Genomic DNA, 22,164 nt, shown 5'->3' with positions numbered 1-22,164 from the left:
TAAAGTGGATTTAAGATATCAAATATCGAAGCACAGCCACCTGTAAATATCAAATATCAGTGAAATGATAAAGAGAACACATCTTTATTGTTTTACTTCACAAAGCCATTTCATGCAAATGTCTAAAGAGCACAAAAAGCCAACTATAAGACAGTGAAAGGGCTGTAAAACTCTTGTAGAAAAGCAGCTGGGGGTTAACTTGTGTTATTTTCTGAATCTAATGTGCCATGAATGGATGTCTGGCTTTCAGTAGTCTGTTATTAGGGTCTGTTTGTGAATTAACTGCAAACCTCTGTTACAACAATACCTCTGAGGCTGTGGTATTCAGTAGTTTGAGGTGGTGCATGGAATTGAATCAGTGCTTAATTAGAACAAAATGTAAGCTAATTTTATTATAGTTTTAGATCAAATAAATAGGGCTTTTCTTAGAGTATTGTATCATAACTGGAAGTGTTGTAAGCTAGTATAACACTAAAGAGCATTTCAAACATGTTGTTTTGGCAGTTGCCAAGTATTGGTGAATTGTAGTATGTAAATAATGTTTGAATATGTTTTTTTATTATGAATGTGCAAATTTCTATATGCCTCAAACAGAGCAAACAAGTGACAATCATGTAAGCGGAAACAGAATATGTGAAAGTTAAGTAATCAGTACGGTTAAAAATCACCTCTCAGTAGTCAAAGTCAATCGGACAGAATATTTATGGAAAATAAATTCAGCCATGTATTAAATTATATATCCATTCTTTGTCAGGTTTTTTTTTTCAATAAAAGATTAAACAATTTAATACATGGTATATGTGTATGTATCTTATAATATAATGTGGCCAAATATATATGATTATATGTTGATTTGTTACAGAAACTTTTTTTTTTTAATTGGAAACGGTTATATAAAAATATATATTCTCAAGTTACCAAATTATCTTAATTGATAGGCAGAGCTTTAGGATGTTTGACAGATCACTACCTCAGCAGGACTGTCATGATATCTGGTTATCAGAAAACGTTTCTTTCCGGACGGCACCATTTCCCACTTACACTTCTGTTGTGGTTTCTTCTTATAGAAGAACTTTGTTAAACTTTGTACAAAAATGTGTTTAGCAATAAATGTTCTGTTTGTACTGGAGATCCTGTTTTGTTGCACGAAGAACATTTCATTTTGTGTTTGAGTTGCAATTCAGGGTTTCAGACACTAGGTGGCAGTCTCAACTGACATAATTGGTTCTATGCTCACATATTGTACATTTAAAAACATTTAAGGTACTTTGATGTCACACACACACACACTCATCACGTGTGTGTAAGCAAACAACTGAAAGAAGACAAATAGAAATAAATCACATAAATAACAAATACAGAAAATGTTTTGCTTTCGTTTTAAAGAGTATCTGGCCTTAACGTACTGCTTGTAAAGTTGAGCATCATAAAAATGGATTCTTTATCAGTTATTTTAGATTTGTTACTATGTAATTTAGTTACAACTATAATAAGATTGGTTAAATGTTAAAGTGTTAAATTACAGATCACTGTTGCTCAGATGCACCTGCGCGTCCGCTTCAAATTCACATAGACCCGGTGCTTCAGCGCGATTGGCTAGCGCTCCGTGGTGGGCGGGGTTATGTGTCGGTATAACGCGTGTGATTGGGCAGTTGACCTGCCCATTAGATGAAAGGAACCTACCTGACACTTCCTGCCCATTTCGCTTGTGTTGGCTGTGATAGCTGTGTGTCTCTGCCATGTTTGTGTACATCTCTCGCGAATGTCTTTACATTTATAAACATATAATATAGCTCTGACGCTCTGGAGTAATAACCTGACGTGCTGTATTGGATTATATGCGCAGTTGAGCTCGTTTAATGGATGACTGGAGGCAAAACGTGATTGTTTCTTCTCATTGATCCAGGATCTTACAGTGCGGAGATATAAGGTAGGCGAACCCGATTTTGATTTGATTGATTTTATGGATGAGTCGAAGGAGTATTGATTAGGAACAGTCTGTGCACAGGGTTAGTAAAGGTGAAAGGTTACCGTGTTACATGTTGCGCGTATGGTCATGCTGAGAGACAGCAGCTCGTTTATGGCCATGTTGTTTGTTAATATTTCTGAGGCAATTATAATGAAATCTGTTGTTTTGTAGTATGACATTTTGCATCATTTGTAATGTCAATTAAATAGTAAGTATTTGTATATGGTGTGGTATTATTGGCTTTTATTGTAATATCTCTGAAAGCACAATGCCACTGTTTTAACTTTTGGTATTTCTTAAGGAGGGTATTATTTATTTTATGGATTTTTATTGTAAATATTTGTTTATGTACTCAATAGAATGTAGTTAATACATTCTATAATAATAATTGTAATAATTATATATATATATATATATATTTAAATAAAAAAATGATAAAGTGCTAATATAATTATTAATTTAAAATAAATACAAAATATTTGTTATATATTTTATAAGAAACGTAGTTAATATATAATGCAAATTCTAAAGTAATAATGTGATTAATTTAAAATAAATATCTATATTTTTTTATAAGATATCTATCTATCTATCTAGTTATTTTAAATGAATAATGAAATTACTATTGTTATATCATATTTCATAATTTACATATTTATTTTTCTTAATTCATTTATTATATTATATTAAACACTTCTGATATTGTTTGGTTTTCAGAGATATTATAATGCCTTTGTTTATATGTGACCCTGGAGCACAAATGCAGTCATAAGTAGCACAGGTATATTTGTAGCAATAGTCAACAACAATACATTGTGTCAAAATTATCGATTTTTCTTTTCTGCCAAAAATCATTAGGATATTAAGTAAAGATCATGTTCCATGAAGATATTTTGCAAATTCCCTACCATAAATATATCAAAACTTAATTTTTGATTAGTAATATGCATGGCTAAGAACTTCATTTGGACAACTTTAAAGATGATTTTCTCAATATTTAGATTTTTTTGCACTCTCAGATTCCAGATTTTGAAATAGTTGTATCTCAGCCAAATATTGTCCTATCCTAACAAACCATACATCAATGGAAAGCTTATTTATGCAGCTGATGTATAAATCTCAAATAATAAATAAAAAGACCTTTATGACTGGTTTTGTGGTCCAGGGTCACATATGTTGTAATAGTAATAGTTGATGCAAATGCCACATGCCTCTTTGAATTAAGATGTTTTCAAAACATATAAACCGCACATGTCTGGTTGGTCTGTTCAAGTGTTCCATTGTAAAGATTTAGGCCATTTCAGTATCAAAGCATCTTTTTGTTGTTGAAAAAGCCATTGTTTCCTCAGATGCTGAGATGCAGTGTCTGTTATACTGCTTGCTATGCAATTCATGCGCTTGCGGTGCAGGCAATGTGAGATGTGTGTAATTGATCAGGACGAAACTTGGAGTAAGAGAGAAGGAATTCAGCAGCCCTGCTCAATCGAGGTGCTCATTCCTGATGGCAGAGAGCCAGAGCATTCCTCAGTTCAGGAACCGGTGTAGTATTCGTGTGTTGTAGCGTCTGCTACTACGCCACATGAATGCAGGTTTAGTTGACCGGGACAAACGTGAATAGCCTTGTCATGAGCAGATGACAAGAGTCATGAATTTTAGTGTTTTATCTAGAAAGGTTCATAGTACTAGCTACACCTACAAAGGCAGATTCTGTCATTATTTACAAACTCTCATGTCAGTCCAAACCTGTTCTTTCATTGAACGCAAACAAAGATATTTTTCATAACTGAAGCTAGTAGTTAAGCTCCAAAAATTACAAAAAAACACCATAAAAGTCATCCACATGACGTGTGCACTTCTAAGTGTTATCAAAATCATTGTATATATTTTGTAAGCAGTATGCGCCTCTGTTTTGTTTGTGTACATATGCTTGTGAAAGTGAAACTAGAGAAACCAATAGCATTGTATAAACAATAGAAAATTTGCTGAAAATGTCCTCACCCTCAGGTCATTCAAGATGTAGATGAGTTTGTTTCTTCATCAGATTTGGAGAAATTTAGCATTGCATCAGTGTCTCAGCAATGAGTTCTCTGCAGTGAATGGGTGCCGTCAGAATGAGAGTCCAAACAGCTGATAAAAACATCACAATAATCCACACCACTCCAGTCCATCAGTTAATATCTTGAGAAGACAAAAGCTGCGTGTTTGTAAGAAACAAATTCGTCATTTTTAACTACAAACTGTTGCTTCTGGCTAAAATACAAGTCCTTTATCCATAATATTGCTTTCAAAAAAGTTGTCTCATCTGAATCAGGAGAATCAGTTTTAAGCAAATATGTTGGAGGATTTTGATGTGAGAGGACAACAGCAGATCCTTTTTCACTGGAGGAAGTGTTATTATGGATTATGGACTCATATTTCGGCGAGAAGCAACAGTTTGAAGTTAAAACATCTTAATGATGGATTTGTTTCTTACAAATACACAGCTTTTATCTTCTCAAGATGTTAACTGATGGACTGGAGTGGTGTGGATTATTGTGAGGTTTTTATCAGCTGTTTGGACTCTCATTCTGACGGCACCCATTCACTGCAGAGCATCCATTGTTGTGTAATGTAATGCTAAATTTATCCAAATCTGATGAAGAAACAAACTCATCTACATCTTGTATGGCCTGAGGGTGAGTAGTGCAATTTCAGCAAATGTTCGTTTTTGGGTGAACTTTTCCTTTAAGTGAATTTTTGAACTGTGTAATGAAAAACAGGTTGACCGTAAAGTTATTAGCAGTTCCAGCATAAAAACAGTTGTTTCTCACTGCATCAGGAAGGAGAAGTACGTGCTCATATGTGTGCAGTTATGTCAGAGCACATATTTGTACATCTTGAGCTCCTTGTCTGTCTGTAGAGTTGCAGTCGTGCAGTGGGGGGTAAATGAGGACGTCCCGGCCCCCTGCAGCTGTCTGGACGTCTGACATTACACCAGCATTGATCAGAAAACTTCTGCCAGCTGGTCGTGTTCACAAGACTGTATTTATATCTCTCACACACACTCATCACGTAGCACCCACTGTCATTTCTGAACTTTAGCATCTGCATTCACTCCAGTGAGCGTCATTGACAGATATACTTTAAGGCCTGTTTGTTGTTTGTTTGCACTGAACTTCCATGGTTTTTAATAGTGCATATCCCAAACAATTATGGTAATGTTATTGTACATGTCTTTTTTCCATGTTGTTTACACTGCCATTCAAAGGTAAGACAGCAGGATATTAAAGGGGTCAGTAAGATATTCTTATATACATTTTATGTATTATGCATCACTTTTATTCCACAGGGATGCATTAAATTGATCAAAAGTGACAGTAAAGACATTTATAATGTATAAAATAATTCTATTTCAAATAAATGCTGTTATTTTGAACTTTCTATTCATCAAAGATTCCTAAAAACATAAAATGCATGACAAAACTATGAAGCAGCACAACTGTTTTCAACATTGATAATAACAGAAATGCTTCTTGAGCAGCAAATCAGCATAGAAGGAGCATGTGACACTGAAGTCTAGATTTATGATGCTGAAAATTCAGCTTTGATCACAGAAATAACTTGCATTTGAAAATATATTCAAATAGAAAATGGTTATAAATTGTAATACTATTTCATAACATTACAGATTTGACTGTACTTTAGATTGAATAAATGCAGCCTCTGTGAACATAAGAGACTTTAAAAAAAAAAATCTTACAGACCCCATAATGCTTGACCCCAAACATACTTTAAAAGATTTTTGGTCACACTTTATCTTAAGGTCCAGTTCTCGCTATTAACAAACCATTTTTGCTTCAATAATCTCCTAATTTGCTGCTTATTAATAGTTAGTAAGGTAGTCGTTCGGGTAGGATTAGGGATTTAGAATATGGTCATGCAGAATATGTGCTTTATAAGTACTAATAAACAGCCAATATTTTAATAATAGGCATGCTAATAAGCAACTAGTGAGAATTGGTCCCTGTACTAAAGTGTTACAGATTTCTTTTTCATACAAACATGCATTTTTAAAGAGTAAGGTAAACTTAAAACTGCACTTTTGAGTAAACATACATTCGTAAAACAGCTTGGAACTTAAACAGGAAATGTAAGTGTGTTGTTGATCTTTCCAGTTTGTACAGTAAGTCCCTAAAATCCAGTCTGACCATCTTCTGCTTACAGTACAAACCACAAGCTGTCTATATAAACAGTCATTCAGTGTTGTGGCCTCCTCTGATGAGGGTATAAGATAGTATTAGCATAACTGTGTTGAAGAATCATGACAGCGTTCGTTATTTTAAACGAACAAACTCGGGCCGTTCCATCAGTACTCTCATAATTATATAGTGCCATAATAATAGGCCTAATGTTATATAAGACTCCTCCAGTCTGGATCAGCTTGAGCCCAGAAACTGCCAGCAACACCATTAACAGATGCCGTCTAGTTAATGCTTTAAAAAACATAACTTTGACATGCATAATATGAACAACGGTTCAGAGATCAGTGATCAAGAACTGCGTTATCTTACAGCTTCCTGTTGAAAGCGTCACGTTATGCTGACATCGAATCAGTGGGGCTCGTTTCCAAGAACTTGATTAATTAAAGATAATGTACTGAAGCGCCTGCCTAAAGATCTCTTGTTGCATGTGTACAGTGAGAAGAGAAATTAGGACACAAACTTCTGAGCAGTTCTAATCTTTATCTCCGTTCTGTCATCATACTGTAGATTGATATCAGTCAGGCAGATCCTAAATGAATAGTGCAAATGATCGGTTTTCAAATTTATTTTGAGTTAAATTTGCTTGAAATTGTTTTAATTAGCAATATTTTTTTATTATTATGTAAATATTATATTTAATTAAATAATTATTTAAAAATACTTTTTATGTATAAATAATATAAATGTAATATAAATAATAATATTTTTTCAATAGTGTGTATAATATTGATTGATATCAACCAGGCAGATCCTAATTGAATGGTGCAAATGATTTGTTTTAAAATGTATTTTTACAATTTGGAGTTCAGTTTGTTAATTTAATTAATTATTAACTTTTTAATATTGTTATATTAATAATATATGAACATGTTAATATAAAATATTTCAATTAAATAAATGATTATTTTTAAATACTTCTATATGTAAATAATATAAATGTAATATAAATAAAAATTAATATGTAGTTTGCCCCCCCCCCCTTCTAAATATGAATATTGGCTTTGGCCATTTAAAAACACATATCAGCGGAGCAGTAGGTTTAGCTATTTGCAGCTTGAATTGATATTTGTCAGATTTTTTTTTTTTTTTGCTCTTTGGCCCGCTACGCTCCTATTTTTAGGCATTGAGCCCTCAGTTCAAAGGGGAGCCCGTATAGATGAAGTTCTCGCCCTCAGAGCCACACAGCATTAAAAATACACAGCATCTGTTATCAAAGTGTGTGAAATATTAGATTCTGACCCAATTATTTCTTTCCATGGCTGTATTTGTATAGCAGCGAGCATGTGTGAGACATTTGAGATGCGACCACCTGCTCAATTCTGCTATTCTGGTTATAATAGCAGCCCTGTTGCTGCCTGTCATAAATGTGACCGTTTTATCACCCTATGAGTTATTTTAAATGTGCAATACAGTTATTTATTTAAAATTTTTTTGTAGAATTGAAAAGCAAAGAAAAAAACGTTTTGCAATTACACACTTTGCAAATACAAATGGAATTTGACAGAAACCAAAAGATCAGATTATTATAGCAAATTAATCACTGTAACATCAGAACAAAATCTCTCAGCGTTTGTTTTATCTACTTGAGTTAAAAATAAAAGACCCAAAACAGTAAAACTAATTTTATATTTATGTATATACACTATGCTCACAAAGGCTGCGGTTTTTTTTGGTCAAAAATACAGTACAAACAGTAAATACAGCAAATACAGTAAAAACTGAAATATTGTGAAATATTATTACAATTTAAAACAACTGTTTTCTACTGTCAAATATTGAAAATGTAATTTATTCCTGTGATGAAAAGCTGAATTTTCAGCATAAATGTTGAAAATGGTTACCATCAGGTTTTTACAATTCTTTGATGAATAGAAAGCATTTATTTAAAATAAAAATATTCTAAAGATTCTTAAGTGTTTTTTTCTGTCACTTTTGACTCATTTAATCCATCCTTGCTAAATTTAAGTCGAAATTTCTTTAAAAAAAAATCTTATTGACCCCTAAACTTAAATTCATAAATGTATGCATGTGTATAGTTCAGACTCTAATTGTATGAATCAATTTTAAAGCTTTTGAAAACTAGATGATATGACACGTTAATTGAATTCTATGTTATTGTGCAGTTAAACAATTAAACTTGTCGATGACTGTAAGAACAATACTTAAGTTCTTCCTCACCTTAGCTTGTTTGGAACATTTCCTGCTCTGTATTTTCATATTACCCCATCACTCTCAGAAAAAAAGGTACAAAAGCTGTCACTCGGATGATCATTTTTCAAAAGCAACACCTTTGCACCTTATTTAACCCTAAAGGATGCATGTGAGTACCTTAAAGGTACATATTAGTACCTAAATGGTACATAGCAGTATCTCTGGACAGCGTGCTGCCCCAGTGACAGCTTTTGTACCTTTTTTTCTGAGAGTGATGTTTTTCATCCCTCTGTCCTGCCCACTGAGTGTCACAATCAGCTCATTTTCACCTCACTGTTCTCCTGTTTTCCCCTCTAACTCCCTTGATGCTTGATCTGGCGTGTTATATGACACTGGATCCATTAGAAACGCTGAGTATGCTCGCGGCTGCACTGATGTCATGCACTGAATCTCAGATCAGCCCTGCGGTGCATCTGAGGACGAGTCCATCGCTTCAGTCTGACTCCATCAGTACTCCAGACATTTGAGAAGCTCAGGGATGTTCTCTACTTCTTTTATCTGCACAGCTTCACACCTGGGCCTTCGTTTTGTAATAGGTTATGATGAACAACACAGTGCTTATCCTTACCATCTGATGCGTATTAGATGTATGGCAGACATACAGTATGTGCATTCTTAGTATTATTTATATACAATTAAAATATTTCTTAATATTTTGAACTAGTTTATTTACAGATTTTGACATTTTGAAATTTTTTGTTTAATTATGTGCGTTTGTAATTTGTACTATATTTTTTAAATGCATTTCTATTTAGCTTAATTTTTTATTTCAGTTTGAGTTATTTTAGCACTTAAACTCATGTATTTCAGTTAGTTGCCAAGGCAACATATCTCATTTTTATTATTTATTTATTTTATTTCCATTTTAGTAATTTTAGCACTTAAATTTATTTCAGTTAGTAGTTTAAATTTTAATTTTTGTTTTAGTAATTTTAACACTTAAACATTTATTTCAGTTAGCATTTCTAATGTTTTATTTATTTTTTAAATTTCTGTTTTAGTAATTTTAGCACTTAAATGTGGGGTATTTCTGGTAGCCAATGTGATATTTGAAATCACCAAAACAAACATGTGCACTGAGCGCTCTCTCCTCCACATCATGAGTAGACACACCCCTTACTGCTGATTGGCTACAAGTTTGTTTTGCTATTCGGCCCGAATCAGTTTTCTAAAAAAGCGAAAAATCGCTTACCCCACCTTTAAATTTATTTCAGTTAGTTGCCAAGGCTTTTTTATTTCTGTTTAGTCATTTTAGAGCTTAAACTTATTTATTTCAGTTAGTTGCCAACTGCCAAGGCAACATTTCTATTTTTTTTTTCTGCTTTAGTATTTGTAGCACTTAAACATATATTTATGTAGTTAGTTTCCAAAGAAACATTTCTAATTTTCATTTTCTGTTTAAGATTTCCGTCTAATATTTGTATTGTACTTTATTTGTTAACAAAACATTTTTAATAGCTTTTGTAAGTTCACTAGGTTTTAATAGGTTTACTTAACAGTAAACCAGTTAAACTACAATTCATTTACAGTCTGCTTATGCAGTGTTTCATTCTTCTTAGCTTACATATTTAGTATAATGACCGCTAAACTTATATATATTTTTCTATTTGTCAAGTAACTGATAATTTGGATAATGTAGAGTCAGGTAGTCATTATCGCAAAATAAAGCACTTGAGGATGATACAGAACAGCTCTGCTCCATGTCTCGAAGTCCTGATCACTCTGTCAGATTTGATAATAACCTCCTGACTGCACATTTTCCCCCACATATTCTTTCAGGGAGTCTCTGATAAAACTTTCTCCAAGTATGACATCCAGAGTGAAGTATCCCTGCTGCTCTCAGGGTTCGGTTTCCCCCGGCAACCGTCAAAGCCCATTCAGAAACTCACAACCGCAGCCAGCCGGCCCACATTCCAAGTGGTTTGCTGTTGCCATGGCGATGGTCCCTTGGAGCCGAGGATTGTGGGAGGGATGAGAAAAAAGCGCTCTGTTGCCAAGTATGATCCCTGAGATAAAAAATTCTCACATCAGTTCTGCTGTAAATATCTCCATTGAGAGTGGCCGCCTTGTACTAATGTCAAATCCAGTTTTCATATTATCATGTGTCATACCATCATCCATCTGGTTTTCAGTGCTCAATGTGCCGGTTTGTACTTGGTTCTAGTAAATGTTTAGGAATATTTTTTTTTCTCCCCGGTTCGGTCCAGCTAATATGCATGCACGTTCTAGAGCTGAACTTGACCTGTGAAGTTAAGAGTTCATTCTCACAGCTGACATGCGAGAAATACTGCAGATGACAGTGCGTGAGTTTCCTGCTCTGATCAGACTGAAACTCACATGCGTGACGCAGGATGTAGATGTAGAGCAGTGATATTAAAGCAGCACAAACTTCACTGCACTTACAGTAGTTGCCAAGGCAACATTTTGAATTTTCATTTAAATTTTCGAATGATTAAACGGCAGCTTTGCCAGTTTTCAAATATTTTGTATTGTTACAATGTCAGTAATGTGTTTAAATGGTATCTGAGTGTTATCTGCATTCTGATATCCCATTTACTTGTCAAGAAACTGGTGTAATTTTGCGTTTTTGTATCCCAGTGCATTCAAGCTTTCCTATCTTTTTGACAAAAGGCAATGATGCCACAGCCATTTTTCTCTTTTCTTAATTCAGTTTAAAAAAAAATCACCTTTTTACTGCATAGACAAGTTTTATTTAAAAGCCCATCTTGCCAGTGGTGAATTACCCATTTCAATTCATTTTATAATTAAATATTATATACCGTTGAGGTCGAAACTTTACATGCACCTTACAGAATCTGCAAAATGTTCATTATTTTACCAAAATAAGAGGGATCATGCAAAATATATGTTATTTTTAGTACTGTCTTGAATATGATATTTAAAGATGCATAGTCCACAAGACAAAATAATAGCTGAATTTATAAAAAATTACCACGTTCAAAAGTTAACATATGCTAGATTCTTAATACTGTGTGTTAGCCTATTACCTGGATGAGTTTTTTTTTTCCTAATAGTTGTCCGTGAGCCTCTTGTTTGTCCTGAACAGTTAAACTGGCCACTATTCTTCAGAAAAATGCTTTTTCAGCATCTTTTGTACATTTTTCTTATTTTGTTTAAATATCTTCTTTTTTTTTTTTTTTTATAAAGTACCGTCCTACGGAAGCTACTTTCCCAGAAGACAAAATTTACCCTGATCCTCAATTTTATAGTATTTTTTTATCATTTTCTTAGACTCTATCCACCATCTTAGACGAAACTTTTCACTGAGCTCTTCACAGTGCATTCTGGGATTACATTATCCATAAAAATATAAGTTGATTGCTGTCCATAGACTTCGACCAAAAATGGTTCTTAAAAGACATAAATATTTGGGTTTTCCTGTTTCCTGTTTCCAGTTCTCATTCACAAGCTCTGAATAATACAGAAAATGTGCTGTCTTTTCTACCTGATGAACTGGTTCTTGTAGAATTACTGTTAGAGTTACTTAAGCCTGTTTTGTGTGATACTAGTTTTTTTCAAAGTCATTTCTGAGTCATTTGAATGTGCAGTTCCATCAAGTATGTTATCTTAACGCTAAACTTGCATGCTTAGCGTACAGTCTGGATTGAGTCTGTATTGGTATCAGTCATGTCTAGAAACATTTCAATATAATACGAGTCATAAGAGACTTTTTATGCATGCTGTACCAACTTTCAGTATTGGCCAAAATGTCTGTATTGCTGAATGCGTGCTTTATTGTGTGTGAGGAGGACAGATCCTGGAGTGAGCTTAATAGCGCTGTAGACTGAGCCGTATAATTACAGCACCTCACAGCTGCTTTAATGGACATGAGAGAGAGATGAGGGATAATTAAAGAGATCGAGGGTGACAAAAAAGGGGTGTGATTGAAGTAACACTCTGTAACACCTGACCAGGATCCCAATTCAGTAACCTGTGTGTGTGTGTGTGTGTGTTTTAACCTTACTTACCTCCTAATTACCTCACTGTGACTGGTCAGATCAAGTCTGAACACTGAATGTGTGTCATTGATGTGCATGTGTCTGCATGTGTCTGCTTGACGCAATAAAGTTGTGAAAGTTCATTTGTTCTTTGCAGTTTAGTTTGAATAAATCTTTGGACTGGGCAGGAAGTTTTTGCTCTGCAGAAAAGCTAACTTTTTAAATTACCAAAACATACACTATCAAATTAAATTTCAAGGTTACTGAAAATTCAAGTGTGCAAATAAGTGAAAATAACAAAATATACCATAAAAATGAAGAATAACAAAATGGATGTAAATGCATGGTGAAAACGCTATCAATTGAAACTGCGGAAAGATGCATGGCTATTAATTTGCATTATGTTAACATTATTTATTTTTTTACCTAAAGTAGCCTACCCTTGTTTTTACCTAAAGTAGCCTACCCTGTAAAGACGGTAACAATCAAATATAGACATGTCCACATTCAAGCATTTTTATACAATCAGCTTGGTCTTTTACAGTAAATTTAGTTCACAAATAACTGACAGTTGTAACTTAAGTATGATATTCATTAAAAACAGAACAGTCATTACTAAAATTCGTACTTTTTCGCCACATTTTGATTCAGACATGAAGACTCACTCTGACTGGATCATTGAATCAGTGAGTTGTTGACTCAAGAACAGCTACAATTAAATCAGTCCAGTTCGGGAATGAATCATTCGGTTTGATTTGTGAACCGATGCAGCAGGTTCATTATAAAAACAATTGTCTCGTAACCAATCGGACAATGCTGTTGCTGGGAATGGGTGGCAATTTCTTCAGCTCAAAATAAGGAGGAACGATATGATTTTATGAGATGTAAAAGTATGGTAGTAGTATGTTTTCCAAAGTAAAAATACTCTGGTGAAGTACAGATACTTGAAAAATTTATAGTAAAAATACTTTGTCCACCACTGTAACTGAATAAACTTTTGATATTTCTAAAATGTTTATTGTGGTGGAAGTGACAGTTGTGATATGTAAACGTTGATTATAGTATGTAAACGTTGATATTAACTGATTTATACGATTCAAATATTGAATGGTTTATTTAAATATTTAGATTAGCATACTTCCTTAAAAGTCAATTTGAAAAGCAGCTGAATAAAATAAGTCTTTGTTAAAATAATAAGTAATAAGTTAAAGTTTATTGGTAAATAACCAAAGTTTACAAAACCGTTTTAAACCTTCATAAAATGAGAAAAATATAGAAGTGAATGTAGTAGTTTAGTTTTTAACCAAAATGTACCCCTAAAGGCACCGAAGCAAAAAACTCAGTCCTTGAGCCTACTATACTATACTATACACTATACTATACTGTACTATAGCGTATATCACCATATGCTATACTGCACAATATTACTATACTATCACTATTCATACTACACAATGCTGTATGTATTATACTATAATATCATGTATCACTGTATGCTATACTACACTGTACTGTAGTATAGTATACTATACTGTAGTATAGTATATCACTATATGCTATGCTATACTATGCTGTGCTGTGCTGTACTGTACTATACTATCGTGTATCACCGTATGCTATACTACACATACTATACTATACCATGCTATACTACACTGTACTGTAGTATAGTATACTATACTGTAGTATAGTATATCACTATATGCTATGCTATACTGTACTATACTATACTATACTATTATACTATAATATCGTGTATCACCGTATGCTATACTACACATACTATACTATACCATGCTATACTACACTGTACTGTAGTATAGTATACTATACTGTAGTATAGTATCACTATATGCTATGCTATACTATACTATACTATTATACTATAATATCGTGTATCACCGTATGCTATACTACACATACTATACTATACCATGCTATACTACACTGTACTGTAGTATAGTATACTATACTGTAGTATAGTATATCACTATATGCTATGCTATACTATGCTGTGCTGTACTGTATTATACTATTATACTATACTATCGTGTATCACCGTATGCTATACTATGCATACTATACTATACCATGCTATACTACACTGTACTGTAGTATGGTATACTATACTGTAGTATAGTATATCACTATATGCTATGCTATACTATGCTGTGCTGTACTATACTATACTATACCATATATAGTATAGTGGTATAGTATGGTATATATACAGTATACCATGGTAACCATATATATGGTATATTATACTGTAGCCTACTATACTATAGTGTATCACCGTATGCTATACTACACAATACTATCACTATTATATATTATTCAGCGCTATACTACTATATTAAAGTACTATATTGTACTATTGTATAGTATATCATTATATACTATACCATACTACACAATACTATAACAAATGCTATGCTATGCTATACTATACTACAATAGGGGTGTACTGTATTTGCTGAACATTTTGGCTTAAAGTTTGAGCAGGTGTTCATGCTCGATTTAAACCCTTCAAGTGAAGTTAATTCTTCAAGCCTGTATTGTGAAAAACAATAATAATCGAGGCTCCCACTCAATTGGAGTGGACTAAGTGAAAGTGGGAGATAAACTAATGTGCGTCTCCTTGGAAACACGCTCTCAGTCCAGATGGCGTCTCAAACGGGTGATGTCAGACAGACTGTGAAAGAGAGCTCGACTGCTGCGCTGGTGATCCTCTGTAATACTCATGTGTGAGATAGCATTATCACTGACTCATTGGGGATTACAATGGCTGATATTATCGGAAACGCTTTCAGATTATAATCAGACAGCTCTGGTGTGAGAGAGATGGAGGGTTTTGGGGTGTGGTGTTGAACGGGTTACAAATAGGAGCAGAGAGAAATGTGAGCCATCTCAAATTCAGCTGAGTCGAGAAGACTTTGTGATTCACCCTGATTGTGTGCCACCCAGGGTCACACTACAAAAACGGAGATTATTTAAATCTATACCGTTTTCACTCACATTATGTTTATCCTATAATTTGTAATGAATGTGGTTCTTTTAAATGAGAAAAGCATGCAAAAGGACCTCTCAGATTCACACAACACATATGTATTATTTAAATATACAGTAGATTAATATCCTTCTCCATCTTACATGGGAATGAGTTGAATATTGTGTGATATAACATTAAATGGATGTTTGAAACAAAGCTCTTCTGATAAAGCAAGTACTGTAGTACAGAGTCATTTGTAGTTGTGCGCTGCCATCTTGTGGTATGGCTGAGTGTTACAACGATGTTGTTTTCAAATGTTACTGAAGGTTCAAGTATATTGTTTGTATTTTTGTTTTGTTAGTAGTTTATTTTTAGTATATTATTTAGTACGCAACATGAAAGGCACATCACAGCAATCACTATCAAGACAAATTATGTTTGTTTGTTTTTTGGTGAAATTAAAGTATGGTATTTAAATCATTAAATGTTTATTTTGTTTTTATAGTGCTGATCAGTGAACATATTTGATCATAAATTAATACAATACCATTCAAAAATATGTGGTTAGTAAGAGTGTTTTTTTTTTTTAAATAAATACTTTTATTCATTAATAAAGATGCATTAAATTGATCAAAAGTAAAGACATCAAAGAATCCTGAAAAGCAAATGCATCACGGTTTCCACAAACATTTGAAGCAGTGCAACTGTTTTCAAAATTGATGATGATCAGAAATGTTTCTTGAGCAGCAAATCAGCATATTAAAATGATTCTGAAGGATCATGTGACACTGAAGACTGGAGTAATAATGCTAAAAATTCAGCTTTGCATCACAGGAATAAATTACAATTTACGATATACTGTATTCTAATAGAAAACGGTTACCGGTATTTTAAATTGTAATTCTAAAGGAAAAAAAAAACATTAATAATCTGTCATCCCCAAACTTTTCACTGTTTTGTGGGCTCTCCATAAAGGATTTTATGGATTTTAAAAGTTATATTGTGCAGTCAAGATCAGTATATTGATGAGACAAAAATGTGTGGATTTCACATTGAAAAACTTATTATAAGAAACTCCTATGGCCACTAGAGGTCATCACAGCTCCTCTGAGTGCTTTGACTTCGGTAACAGGTCAAATTAGGCTTTAGTCTTTTTATGCAAGAGGCCATACTATGCACTTTCATAATGGTTTATATTTAAAATATTAGTCAAGAATTCTTGCATCAAAAACACAATTTGATAGCATAACAAACACAATGGACTAGAGGTGAAACACATTCATCAGGCTGATGATATGTAAATGTGGGTGGTCATATGTTAATGCACACCTAAGCATGATTTCTGTCAAATGTTTTGCAGTTGATTTGCTATAAATTCTCTGGTTGGCCAGACTTAAACTTGTTTATTTCAGAAAGGATGCAGCTGATGCTGCTGGTGATCCTTCACACTCATAGCTGTTTGTTGATGCACGTCGTGTTGTGAAATGTTTGTATGCAAAAAGTCAGAACATAGCAAAAGCTCTGTAGTTCAAATAGAGTTATATGAGATCTACTTGATAAAAACTCGCACAGTTGGAGATGAGATTAAAAAGCTTTCATTTACAGCAACATGTCTGTCATTGTAAATGCAATTTCCCGATTCTCAGACCAGAGCAGACTCGTATTGCTAATGGATTGGCTGTTTCAGATCTCCAGCTGAGCGTGGAGAACTTTCCCAAAACCCATTAAGTGTTTTGATCACTGTGTGAGTGATCCGAGAGGATTTCCATTGTAAAAGTCGCATTCTTTCCTATTTGCTACGCTCTTTCCCAGCCCGGCGGTTCATCGGTCAGTCAGGTATGCTGGGGCTTCCTCTGGCCATCTGGGAAAGAGAGCAAACCAAGTCCCTGTGGAGTTCCTTAGACATTTAGCATTAGTTTTTCTTATGAACACACACACACACACACACACACACACATAGACCACCAGTCAAACGATTGAACCCACTTCATCTGTAACCGTAAACTCCCATGAAGCACTGCATTTGACAACTGAGTCAGATATTTTATACAATGTATGTATCTTAATATTTGATGTCTCTCTGTCTGTCTTCAGGTATGGAAGATTTGTCATATGTGGGGTCTGGCTGAGGGCCGCTGTTGCCCGGGCGTCTGCACCCCATTGGCTGATTCTCCAGCATGTACCGTAGAAACGGCCTATCGGATGGCACCAGCATTAGCTCCGCCTCCTCTGAGGTAACTGCTCCTCCTTTCTTAAAAATTCTAATATAATAATATTTTGAAATTAACTGATGAATAAATATTTACTCATCATTGGGAATAAAATGTACTTATTTCAGCAGTATGACAGGATAGGATTTATTTTTAGTGTTGGAACTGTGATTAGTTATAACCGTATGGTTCTTTAGTGACTCATGTACAAGGTTATTACAGCTAACTAAAACCATAAAAAACATTTTCATTACTTGAAATAACAAACACTAACTGAAATAAACTTTATTTCAGGTAGTTGGCAAAGCAGCATTTCTCATTTTCATTTAGTTTATGTATTAAAATATCTAAAACTAAAACTGAAATAAAAATGAATAAAAGCTATACATAGACATTTTCATTATAAAAAAATCAATGACCAATAAAAATGACAAAAACACACAGCAAAAACTTAAAAATTAATAAATATTCAAATACACTAGTAGCTCACTGCTTACGTACACGGGAATTTATATATAACTATATATGTCAACACATACAATGAATTAAAAATCCTTAACGTGTTCAAATAATTTAACACAAATAAGTGCTGAAGCACGCAAAATTGCATCATTAACGTAAATTACGTCACACAGTAGATGATCTTGGGAGTCGGGTGAAAATCACTCTGAGCATCAACAATGGCTCAAGCACCTGTAACCCTGTTAGACAGAAATTTCTATATTTTAAACATCTATTATTAATATAATCTATTAAGATCTATCTCTAACACTAGTGTTCTCTATTCTTTTTCTATTCTATCTACTTGTTTTCTTTTTTATTTATTATTAAAAAAAACTCCTTGATAGGAATACTGTGTTAGACTAACTGGGACATGTTACAGAACTTACATATCATTGCTCTTTTGTTGGTTTGATTGCTTCTATTGTCCTCATCTGTAAGTCACTTTGGATAAAAGCATCTGCTAAATGACTAAATGTAAATAAAAATAATGTACGATACTTAATTTTTAAAAACATAACGATACCAGCCTTTCGGTAGCTCGTGACTTCAAACCTCCGTGAAGAGCGTCAGGCGTTTCTATTTACAACATGCGTTGAGCGTTGTAGCCAATCACAGACATGTTTGTTGAGCACGTCAATGCAATGGCCAATCAGAGGCTTTTAAGTCATAACCTCTAAATAAATTTGTTAGAGCACGTGGGCTGTTTGTTAGTTCCTTTTTCGCTGTAGCTATAAAAGTGCAAAGACGATGTAAATAAGAGATTCTTTGTGCAGTATAGACAGGTTTTTATTTATTCATTTATTTTATTTTATTATTATTATTATAACAGGTGTTCATTCAGTCAGTGAGCTTGCGTTGCGGATGAACTGAAGTGATCAGATTAATTGATTATAAAGGAAGTGCTCTTTACTCGGTTTCTCAGTAACCCATTCATAATTTGAATAAAATTTACATTTTTCACGCTGCTAATGCTGCTTTTTTTATACTGCAAAGTTTCGGGAATGATGACCCTATTAAAATGCGGGACTGAATTGTGATGGTTGACGTTGTCATAATAACGATCAAAATACGGTAGGTATGTGCATTACGTCTTGTCACCTGAAAGGTTTCTTTATTTTATTACTTTCATTTGATCTTTTTAATGCAATGTTTGCATAATTGAACATGGAATTTTCTTGATATTGGTTCCATCTACTGAAAGTACCATGAAGTACCTTTTAATATATATAAATTATAGTAACATCACATTACTTATCAGCCATAACATAAAAATGTATTTACATTGTGCGTGTGTGTGTATATATATATATATATACACACACACACACACACACACACATATATATATATATATACAGTATATACTGTATATATATATTAACATATTAGCCCAAATTTACATATTCTATATAATTTTATAGATTTTAATTATAATATAATATAATATATAAACTGTGCCTGCTATAAAAAATATGGAACATCTCTGGAGTCATATGAGAATCAGCACATTTCAGACTTGCCAAATGTAATAACGATCTCAGCACACATGGTTAAAACTCGGTTTTTGGGGGTCAGTGCACTTGCTGTCCTCACTTGCATCCTCTGCAGGGTGGCTGTCTGATGGACAGTTTATGGGTTTGCAGTGGAGCATTGCATTGCTCTAATGAGTGTTTGACACTGAATGACAGGCGGTGGGAATGAGGTGGTGCCTCTGGCATCTGCAGACCCTCCCGGCCCTCTCCTCATTTCCACTGCCAGCCCGTTCCTCACCTCTGTTCACCCTTCATTACCCGACTCACAGCGGCACCCCCAGCCCACGACCTGCCGGCCTCTACTATCTACAAACTGACACGCTCCTCCACTTACAAAAGTACCATGATATCAGATATTATTTACACACATGCATTACTGTTCAGAAGTTTGGAGTTGGTAAGATTTTGTAATGTTTTTGAAAGAAGTCTCTTCTTCTCACCAAGGCTGCATTTATTTGGTCAAAAATACAGTAAAAATAGTAATATTGTGAAATATTATTGCAATTTCAAATAACTGATTTCTATTTTAATTTATTTTAAAATGTAATTTATTCCTGTGATCACAACTGAATTTTCAGCATCATTACTCCAGTCTTCAGTGTCACATGATCTTCAGAAATCATTCTAATATGCTGATTTGCTGATCAAGAAACATTTCTTATTATTATCAATGTTGTGCTGCGTCATATTTTTGTGCAAATTATTATTATTTCTTTTTTTACAGGACTCTTTGATGAATAGAAAGTTCAAATAAAAGCATTTATTTGAAACGGGAATGCTTTGCAACATTCCAAATGTCTTTACTGTCACTTTTGAATAAAATAATAAATTTCTTTCAAAAAAATCTTATTGACCCCAAATTTTTGAATGTTAGTGTACTATAATGATGAATAATTGACTTAAAATGTACTTGAAAGGTTCTGAAAAATCCATGCTATTGTAATTATTATAGGGTTTTCCATTGTGCAGTTTTATGGTAATACCATGGTACTTATTATTATAGGGTTTTCCATTGTGCAGTTTTATGGTAATACCATGGTTCTTTTTTTTTTTTTGTAAGGCTCCATGTTTTTTTTTTCATTCATTGACTGACTGAAAAGATTCTGTAACTTTAAAGTCTGATAAAATCCATGATAGTGTCCAAAACCTTGGTTTTTCATTGTGCGTTTTTATGGTAATACCACAGTACCTTTTTTGTAAGGCTCAGCTCTTTTTTATTTTATTTTTGGACATTTACACATCCAATGCATAAAAACATAAGACATACGCCCATACACTCACAGACGTGTCCTCATGCAGATACTGTTATCATCAGATCAAAGATCGTTTCAATCAAGATCCAGGAACGTTTTGTTTTCATGGTTTTTCCAGCGCTGGCAGTCGTCCCGTGAGAAACATATACCATGTCTGCCATCAAAACCTCACGCTAACCCGACAACTTCGCTTTTCCATGGAAAGAACTGTGCTGACTTTTTTTTTTAATGATCGGTTCAGCTGTGGCTGATGGTCAATACATGAGGACCGCACCAGAATAGATGAGGGATAATATATAGTCATTATCACAAATTAAACCCCAGCCAGCACAATAAGACCAGGAACATTTAGGAGGACAGTAAATGTGGTCAATTTCGATTCTTTAATTAGTTAATTGTTTGCATCCCTCCCTCTCTTCTCTCTAATTGTTCTTGCCTTTATGAGCATCTGTAATATTTCATGCTTGACATGTTGGTATCTTCATATGGTTTCTTTCTCATATTCAGGGAAGTAACAGCTCGGTGTCTGTGGACGGCCCGAGTGCTGACTACGCGAAGAGCTACGATGCTGTCGTTTTTGATGTGCTCAAAGTGACGCCAGAGGAGTTTGCAGTGAGTAAAACTGTCAGCGTTGAAATTGATGCGTTCTCTGGTGGAAAGACAGCCTTTGGTTCTACGTCGTTTGTCTTGTCCTGTAATGATGCAGTCTTATTAGTAGCAGTCCTGGTCATTCGGGACCTTTCCATTCGGAAACAATAGCTCCGGTCCAAACCGAGCGAGCAGTATCCTGACTGACATGGAGCCTTAGGAGCTCTCGATAGTGAGCGACTCCTCGCACCTCATCCCTGTGGCGGCAATGAAAGGGAAAATACTTGTGGAACAAAGGCTGTTGAAAACGTCATTACTCAATGTTGTGCTCTATGGAGTTTGATGTTGCTAAGGGAACATATTTTAACCTGTTAAGATGGGTTTTGTTTTTTTCCCACCAGAAGCAGCAGAAATATTATAAAATTATTTTATTATTATTTTATATAATAATAAAATGCATTAAAATTGATGTATTCCTTTTCTTCATATTTGTTTTTAATACAATTTAATATTGTATATATTATATTTAGTTTATATTTATATACTGTATATTATTCTTTTTTTTCAGCAGAAGCAGAAACTACACACACACACACACACACATACACATATATATATATATATACACACATACACATATATATATACTGTATGTATATATATATATATATATATATATATAATTTTTTTTTTTTTTTTTTTTTT

At 33.9% G+C, this 22,164-nt stretch overlaps 1 protein-coding gene across 2 annotated transcripts in view; it reads left to right on the top strand.

Moving 5' to 3' along the window:
* Window positions 1-1,690: 1,690 nt before the first annotated feature.
* Window positions 1,691-22,164, top strand: part of LOC107666038 (ras-specific guanine nucleotide-releasing factor RalGPS1-like) — a 133,292-nt gene continuing 112,818 nt past the window's right edge. For both annotated transcript variants that reach the window (XM_016457246.1, XM_016457160.1), the window contains exons 1-3: window positions 1,691-1,930; window positions 17,467-17,606; window positions 21,379-21,483. In XM_016457246.1, coding sequence (XP_016312732.1) covers window positions 17,550-17,606; window positions 21,379-21,483 — 162 coding nt within the window. In that variant the 5' untranslated portion in view covers window positions 1,691-1,930; window positions 17,467-17,549. The remainder of the gene's footprint in view (window positions 1,931-17,466; window positions 17,607-21,378; window positions 21,484-22,164) is intronic.

This window comes from Sinocyclocheilus anshuiensis, unplaced genomic scaffold (assembly GCF_001515605.1).
Source record: "Sinocyclocheilus anshuiensis isolate Anshui unplaced genomic scaffold, SAMN03320099.WGS_v1.1 scaffold245, whole genome shotgun sequence".
In the NCBI taxonomy this organism is placed as follows: Eukaryota; Metazoa; Chordata; class Actinopteri; order Cypriniformes; family Cyprinidae; genus Sinocyclocheilus; species Sinocyclocheilus anshuiensis.
The sequence above is the reverse complement of the archived record's forward strand: the minus strand, read 5'-3'. Positions and strand labels throughout refer to the sequence as shown.